Consider the following 9,090-nt stretch of genomic DNA (forward strand, 5'->3'; position numbering starts at 1 on the left):
AGGGTCTAATCAAGAAATGCAGTTATTGTTTCCGTATGTATGGGGGGGGAAGAAATGCAACCGACATTCTCCAACACTTAGAGAATTTCTGCTGCAACAAATAAGCCCTTTTCAGAAGTTCTACTCGCCTTGTGACACAACCTTGTCTTTATTTTTCTGGCTTTTTTCTTCTGTGGAGGCTTCTCTTCCTTTGCTGTCCTCCTCCAACGATGGTAATACCTAGGGTTCCCTGCTTGATCCACATGTCTCCTAACTACATACATATTCTTTCCTAAGACTTCACTTTCAGTCTTGGGACTTTTATGATGATGATGCTTTAATAATCTCATTACTTTCTAGAGTCTAGATCTGCAACCTCATTAGCCAATTTATATGAGATGCTTCTATCTCTACATAGTATTCCAAAACGCTCACCCTTTCTCTTCTTTACTCCTGCTCTCTTTCCTGAGCCGGTATTCTCACTCAGGTGGTGGCTTTATCACCCACCTCGTCACCTAACTTGGAAACCTGAAAACTACGCACACTGTCCTTTCCCCTCACAAATCCCTTCCCAGTCTGACCACACACACTAATACTTTTCTCTTTTTTTTTTTGAGTTGGAGTCTCACTCTATCGACCAGACTGGAGTGCAGTGGCCGCTCCTGGCCACCGCAGCCTTGACCTGCTGGGCTCCGGCGATCCTTCTGCCTCAGCCTTCCAAGTAGCCGGAATTACAGGCATGAGCTACCACGCCTGGCTGATTTTTTGATTTATTGTAGAGATGAGGTCTCGCTGCCCAGGCAGGTCTCAAACCCGCAGGCTCAGGCAATCCACTCACCTCAGCCTCCCAAAGGTGCGGGATTACAGGCTGAGCCACCAAGCCCGGCTAATACTTTTCTTTACCTATTCTTTTCCTATTTCCCAGTGCACAAGTAAACAAGTATATTTCTAGTGCTGTCTAGGTACAATATCTGTTTATGGGCCTTTCTGCCCAGAGTGTTCCTAAAGAGTAAGGCATTAGCATGGTGCCCGAACCACAATAAATACTGAGTAAATATTTCAAAAATGAATAAATGACTGTGTTTTTTAGTTTGCCTCACATAATCTCAAAAACAGTTACAAAAATAATTAGCTTAGGCTGGGCATGGTGGTACGTGCCTATAATCACAGCTACTAGGAGGCTGAGGTGGAAGGATCACTTGAGCCCAGGAGTTCAAGTCCAGCCTAGGCAATATAGTGAGGCCCAGACTCTAAAAAATGAAAATATTAAAAATAAGCTTAGAAATATCAAAATAAAATTTACAAAGGAGATGGGCTTTACCTTAGAGAAGACCTGGGGCAAGAACTCTGATCTGTAGGTGACAAATGGAAAGAGCGCTGAGACATTAGTAAGGATACAGGACAGGATGAGGGGATCTTTGGTGTTAAAGTTCAGGACCATCTGCAACAACTCTATTCCATCATTAACAGGAATTTCCTGTAATAAAGACACAAAAAGGAAGTTAACAAGGTTGCTAAAACTCAGAGATAACCACGTTTGTTTATTTTTCTTTAGACTAGTTTGTAAATACATAGTATTGTTGTCATATATAATCTTACATACTGCTTTTTTTTTTTGAGTTGGAATCTTACTCTGTTGCCCAGGCTGGAAGTGCAATGGTACACTCAGCATCACAGCCACAATAGCCTCGACCTGCTGGGCTCAGGTGATTCTTCCACCCGAGCCCAAGTAGCTGGAACTACAGGCACACACCACCACACCTGGCTAATTTTTGATTTATTATAGAGACGAGGTCTTGCCAAGTTACCAGGCTGGTCTTGAACATGTTAACTTAGGCAATCTTCTTGCCTCTGCCTCCAAGTGCTGGGATTACAGGTATGAGCCACCGCACTCAGCTACATACTGCTTTTTTAACCTTTAAAATTCTAAGCATTACCCCATATTACTGAAACTTTTCATAAATTATACCACCATGTGTCATATTAGGGATATAGCATTTCTTAACACTGAAAATTGAGAATGTTTCCAGTTCTTCACTATTGTAAATAATGCTAATAAACATCTTTGTTAAAAAAAAAAAAACACACACACAAAAAATCTTGTCTACAGTTTCAACTATTTCATTTGAATAAAGAGATTTTTGGGGATGACTGGAATTATTAGGTCAAAAGGTATGAACATTCTTCCAACTCCAGCTCTTTTTCTTCTTTACAGGCTCTATTGATTGGTTCTCTAGCCATGTGTCCTTCTTACCACATTCTCAGCAGTATTAGTCCCCAAAACCTTTGTTTATTAGGCAAAAATTTCAAAGTTTAAATTGGTATTTCTTTGATCAACAATGAGGCTGATTTCTTTCATTTTTATCAGCTACTTTAGATTCTCCTCTATACATTATCTGATTATATTGTCTATTTCTTCTACTGGGTGCTAGTGTTTTTCTTATCAATGTATAAAAAAGTTATCAAAAATATAAAAAAAGGTATAAATGATTTAATTAACCCCCATATGCCCACTTTAAGAAATACAATGTCACTGATACAGTTGGTACTTTTTGTGCATACCCTCCTTTTCAAACCTAGAGGTAGCCACTATTCTGGTAGACAGTGCTCATAATTTCAAGGAGTTTAATTTTTTTTTATACATTTGCCATATATGTAGCATATTCCTAATTACACAGTATTGTATGTTTACCTTTTGCTGTTTTGGATCAACATTACATTTATGAGAAACATTCTTATTCATAGTATAGCCCTATTTCATTTTCATTGCACTACAGATACACTACCATCTATTCATCTGTTCTTTCTGATATTAAGTTTCCCCCCTTGGCTTAATATGAAAACTTTTTCTCTGAACACATGCAAGATTTCTTTGGAGTATAAACATAGGAGTAGAACTGTTGGTTTGTAAGGTTAGTATCTTCAACTAGATATTGCCAAATTATTCTTCAAAGTTGCGGTGCCAAGTGTACTCTATAAGCAATGTCAATCTCATCTATACTTATTGTAAATATTGTTCCAAGTTTTCCAAGTTTGCCTTTTAAAGTTTATTTTATGGTGCAAGCTTAAAACTATATTTAGTTAAAGTCATTGGGATTTTGTTTTTGTGTTTTTGGTGATTACTTTCATGTTTTTTCAACTTGAGAACTTGCCCCAGTTTTCCTGAATGCTATTTATTAAAGAATACAATCCTTCCTAATTTCTTTGGGATGCTTATATATGTTCCAGGGTGTTTCTGTGTTATTTTGTTGCAATAAGCTGTGTCTAATGCCAGCACCACATTATTAAAAATACTGTAGGCTCTATATTTAACTACCTGGGGAGGTGATTTTTCTCCCCTACTGTATTCCCTGTATCAATCTATTGCTAAAGCTGCTAAAGCAAGGCTGGACCAAATGTTCTCTGATATATACTACTGGAAATACAAACTCAGCTAATGCCACCATGGACTATATGAACAGCTTTTAACCTTTTTAGTCAAAGAAACTCTTGGCCAAGCTCTTTCATGAAAATATAAATAAATATGATAAAAGATGAGCTACTATGGTTGAGAGGTGGGGGATTAAGGGCAGAAAATGAGCAGTTTTGCAAACCCCTGGACTAGGTAATACTCTGCAAAATCAGAAATTAATAGTTGTCAAGTGGGAATGTAACAGGTCAAGATTCACCACTTGAACACTCCTGAGGAAATATATATATATTTCCATCAACAAATAAGTAAATAACTTATACATTCATCAAACACTCATCTCTCTTGATTAGAAATACTTCATTGTTACTCATTTCATTTTGGTGAAGAAAAAAAAGAATAGGTTTTAGAGTTAAGAGACTGACTTTAAGTCATTAACAATGTCAACTACTACCACACCCAGAATTCTCCAGAGGAAAAAAGAATTTAGTACCGTTTTTCTCTTTATCTGTTCTGACTCCACCAAATTTCTTTCTTTTTTTTGAGTTGGAGTCTCACTCGGTCGCCCAGACTGGAGTGCAGTGGCCGCTTCCAGCCACCGCAGCCTCGACCTGCTGGGCTCCGGCGATCCTTCCGCCTCAGCCTTCCAAGTAGCCGGAACTACAGGCATACGCTACCATGCCCAGCTGATTTTTTTGATTTATTGTAGAGATGAGGTCTCGCTGCCCAGGCGGGTCTCGAACCCGCGGGCTCAGGCAATCCACTCACCTCAGCCTCCCAAAGGCGCAGGATTACAGGCTGAGCCACCGAGCCCGGCTTCCACCAAATTTCTAAAATAATTTGTCACCTTATGCTTTGTCTCAAGCCAACATCTTTTTCCTATATAAAGTTCAAACATTTTGGGGGGAGGTACATTTTGACCAACTAGTATTTAGTGTTTTGACCATATACCATTCCTATTCAAATTGTAAAATCTAATCCAAAACCAACTAGGCACCTTCCTCCTCCAAATACTGCCAGTCTGTTTGTATATCTTAAAAACAAATTCTTGACAAACCCAGAACATTTCATTCTCTTGCCTTCAAGCAGGAACCAATCCATGTTTTTACGTATTTAATATTTTTAAATGACAGCATGCCTGTGATTGAATAAGGGGCTTTCTTGATTTACCATACTTACTCTATTAGGTAAGAGCCATCTAAATCTGTAAAGAGTTAATTTAGCAAAAATGCAGAATCCAAGAAGGATTTCTCACCTAGATTTTGGGACAAACTCAGAATGCCTTCATTTCATTATATTAATATAAGATGGATGCGGTTAATGACCCTAAGATCCAATTTGTTAGCATGCCACTTATGAAAAAAAGTATTACGTCTCACTTATCTTCAAGGGACTTAGAGATTCTTATCACAACTAACCTTGAATACACCAAGATATAATTACCCCCTAATTAGCTATGATTTTATTTTAATCAAATTAACATAGTTAATATGATGTGTACTGTTAATCAATTTTAGCTACAGCTAAGGTAATGTACTAAGAGAAGGGTGATAAACAATGAGTATAAAAAGGCAAGATTTATTTATTCAGAGAAAAGGGATACTGAGCGGCCAGAATGAATATTCTGGTCCATCTAATATCAACTAAAAAGGATGCTTAATGGCAAATATCTCTTAAGATTACTCAATTCCAAGTTTCCATCACTATTTTCCCTGCAATACTTACCCTACCTGTGGCTCTGTGTACTATCAGGCTCATCTTAATAAACTCTTAAAATATACACTAAATGTTGTGGGGCTTAGGGTCAGAAAGACCTGAGTTTTGGTCCCAGTTCTGCCAGTTTTGAACTTGAGTATGCTATTTAACTTCTTTACATCTCAGATCCCTTTTCTGTTAAGGTGCACATTCATATTTTCCTATACCTCTGCCAGTTTAAAAAAGATTAAAATTACTATACAGTCCGTATGGGAAATAGTTACTTACTTCTCTATCTACAGTTCGAAACATCTGGTTGATCACACCTTCCAAAAAAAAAGTCATGGCTTCCCACTGCACGAATGAAGATGAGAAGATGGAGCAGAGATTTCCTTCTCCAGTTCCAGTTGCAGAACAGGCTTTTAAAACACACACACATAAACACTTATCAGTACTGAAGTATCACAAAAGACACAGAGAGACATTGGGGCCTTAAAGACCACCTGGTAATCTCATGGTTGAAGGAACAGGGTACTCTTACCCACTTCAGCTTGGGTAAAAGAAAAGAATGTGCTGCAAAGGGGTACATGAAGATTCCTAATCCTGCCTTCACTTGTAACCAGTCATCTGGATTCACCTCTATGAGCCTTGTGATACAACTATTTTGAGTACTGAATGAGAATATGCATGTAAGCATCAAAAACACTGCCTGGCCCATTACAGGCACTTGATTAATTTCTCCTCTCTTTCCCCTGTCTACAAAAATCTAAGTAATTAAATATTTGAGACCATAAAGAATCTTTTTCCAATAAGGAAATGATATAAGATACAAAACACTAACAGCCTCATGACAACTCGAAGGGCTGTCTAGAGAACTGTGCCATCCTTTGAACTCACAAATACCACCAAAGCACACCACTTAAATACCAAGGCAAAGGTAAAAAGATTTGTAAATTGTATGTTTTGCTTACATACAGCACTCCCATTTACTAGCTTCATTTAGTAACACATTTGGGCCTCCTCAAACTTTTAAGTTGCCAAATGTCAAAGACCTTTGTAAATTCAAATACCAGAGTCAATCGTAAATTCAGAGTCAACTGTCAGAGTCAATTGTCAGAGTCAATTGTAAATTCAACCGACTATTAAATCTCACAAATGTCAAGTAACTAGTATGCTTGGAAATTGACCAACAGTGCAGAGCTTCTCTAAAGCAGTGACTTGCACTAATTTACCCTTTCTTGCTTTATTAATACTGTCGCATGAAGCCTGCATTAATAAGATGACAGAAGATATGGAGTAGAGAGAAGTTACTTGGCTGATACATTTTGGTAAAGAGGGGTTATTTTGATTTTATATAAAATGCAATTTTCCAAAGGTTTTTTGGTAACTGAGTGATATGGAAAGGCCCTGTACTGTTCCTGCTAAAGAACTGGGTTGACCAACCTGGGCAACTTGGCGAGACCTCGTCTCTACAATAAATAAAAAAAATTAGCCAGGCGCAATGGCACATGCCTACAGTTCCTTCCAACTACTTGTAAGGCTGAGGTGGAAGGATCACCTGAGCCCAACAGGTCCAGGCTGCAGTGGCTGTTAAGTATGCCACTGCATTCCAGCCTGGGCAACAGAGTGAGACTCCGACTCAAAAAAAAAAAACTTGGTTGAAGAGTTTTACAAGTTAGGTCTAAACATGCAATTTGTTAAGATGGTGCCTGAAGTGAAGCAATAAAATCACCAATAAACAATTGGCTGACACAGTCAGAAAAAATAAATGAGGGCACAACTGATAAGGACATGGTGTTATCCTAATTTAAACAAATATAAAATGTGGTCTCATTTGCTTTGTGTGTACCAATGAAAATGTTCATTCCCTAGGATGGAATTAGATAGTGAGCAAAGCTATTTTTTTTTTTGGAAACATGATCTTGTTCTGTCAGCCTGGCTAGAGTGCAGTGGTGTGGTCATAGCTCACTACAGACTCGAACTCCTGGACTAAAGCAATCCTCCTGCCTCAACCTCTCAGGTAGCTGCATGCACCATCACGTCCATCTTTTTGTAGAGATAGGGTCTTGCTATGCTACCCAGGATAGCCTCAGAACTCCTGGCCTCAAGCAGCCCTCCCCTTGTAGCCTCCTAGAGTGCTGGGACTATAAACACAAACTACTGCACCTGACCAGCAAGGCTTTTTTTTTTTTTGAGGTGACTCCTCACTATGTCATCCAGCTGGTGTGCAGTAGCACCATCACAGTTCATTGCATGCTTGACCTTTTGGGCTTAGGCAATCCTTCCACCTCAGTCGCCCAAGTAGCTAGGACTATAGGTGCTCACCATCACACCCAGCTAATTTTTTTTTTTTGTAGAGATGAGGTCTCACTATGTTGGCTAGGCTGGTCTCCAAAGCACTGGGATGATGGGCATGAGCCACTGTGCCCAGCCTTGTTTTTTTTTTTTAACCTGCAGTGGCATGATCATGGCTCACCACTGCCTTGACCTCCTAGGCTCAGGTGATCCTTCCACCTCAGTCTCCTGAGTAGCTGGGTCTACAGGTGCATGCCACCTTGCCTGGCCAATTTTTTATTTTTTAGTAGAGATAGGGTCTTGTTCAAGGGATCTTTTTACCTCAGCATCCCAAGTATTTTATAGGTGCATGCCACCACACCTGGCTAATTGCCTAATTCCTTTGGTAGAAACAGAGTCTGTTGCCCAGGCTGGTCTTGAACTCCGGGACTCAAGCAATCCTCCCACATAGGTCACCCAAGAGTGCAGGGATTATAGTCACCCAAGAGTGCAGGGATTATAGGTGTGAAATACTATGCCTGATCAGTAAGGCTATTTTTTTTTTTTGAGTTGGAGTCTCACTCTGTCGCCCAGACTGGAGTGCAGTGGCACGCTCCCGGCCACCGCAACCTCGACCTGCTGCGCTCCGGCGATCCTTCCGCCTCAGCCTTCCAAGTAGCTGGAACTACAGGTGTGCACTACCACGCCCAGCTAATTTTTTGATTTATTGTAGAGATGAGGTCTCGCCAAGTTGCGCAGGCGGGTCTCGAACCCGCAGGTTCAGGCAATCCACTCACCTCAGCCTCCCAAAGTGGTGGGATTACAGGCTGAGCCACCGAGCCCGGCTATTAAGGCTATTTTAACAGTATTAGTATATTGTCTGACTGTGGCTCAGGTTTATTTCCTATGTGCAGTTTTGGTATTGTTACAAATCTTCAATGATGTTCAGTAATGAAAAAAAAACTTACAATTTACAGATCCAGTATCAACAGAAGTTGAAAGCTGATACTTTAACCATTCCCCAGCCATCTGGAAGCTAGTCTTGGGATCCAAACGACATGCCAGCCTCATCACCTCTCCTTGTTGGGCCCGGGAGGCTGCCAAGAGAAAAATGCCAAAGGAATGACATGAATCAATAACTGGCATAAAACAGGCACTTAGTTAATGTTTATTCATTTCCCATCCCCAGAGAAAAGTTTTCAGAGGAGGTGTTTAGCTGACTTGTGCTTTGAATGCAACAATCACTCAATAAAGCTTTATTGAGTTAATGAATTCAGAAATTAGTTTCTGGTTTCTGTTGTAATTAAAAGGAAATCAGGCTCTTCTTCCTATAGCCCAGCCCAGGCTGCTCTGCCTATGGAGCAGCCTGTTCTGTCATTTCAGTAAACTTAAAAAAAAGAAATCAGGTAGGTAGGAATGTCAATGATACAGCTGCGATGGAAAATAGTCTGGCAGTTCCTCAAAGTATTAAACATGGAATTGCCACATTATCCAGCAATTCTGTTCCTAGAGGAATAAGAACATATGTCTATCCAAAAGTTTGTATACAAACGTTCACAGCAGCATTATTTTTAAAAGCTAGAAGTGGAAATAACTCAAATGTCCATCAACTGAAGAATATGTGAATAAAATGTGGTATATCCATACAATGAAATATTATCAGCAACAAAAAGAAATGAAGCCGGGCTTGGTGGCTCAGCCTGTAATCCCAGCGCTTTGGGAGGCTGAGGTGA

At 39.8% G+C, this 9,090-nt stretch overlaps 1 protein-coding gene across 1 annotated transcript in view; it reads right to left on the reverse strand.

Moving 5' to 3' along the window:
- Window positions 1-1,300: 1,300 nt before the first annotated feature.
- LOC103257636 (exportin-5) overlaps window positions 1,301-9,090 on the reverse strand; it is a gene marked incomplete at its 3' end in the record, with an annotated part of 26,847 nt that continues 19,057 nt past the window's right edge. The window contains exons 13-15 of the mRNA XM_008055329.2: window positions 8,326-8,454; window positions 5,372-5,502; window positions 1,301-1,456 (exon numbers count right to left, since the gene is read on the reverse strand). Coding sequence (XP_008053520.1) covers window positions 1,301-1,456; window positions 5,372-5,502; window positions 8,326-8,454 — 416 coding nt within the window. The remainder of the gene's footprint in view (window positions 1,457-5,371; window positions 5,503-8,325; window positions 8,455-9,090) is intronic.

This window comes from Carlito syrichta, unplaced genomic scaffold (assembly GCF_000164805.1).
Source record: "Carlito syrichta isolate Samal-C Ts95f unplaced genomic scaffold, Tarsius_syrichta-2.0.1 Scaffold301824, whole genome shotgun sequence".
Classification (NCBI taxonomy): domain Eukaryota; kingdom Metazoa; phylum Chordata; class Mammalia; order Primates; family Tarsiidae; genus Carlito; species Carlito syrichta.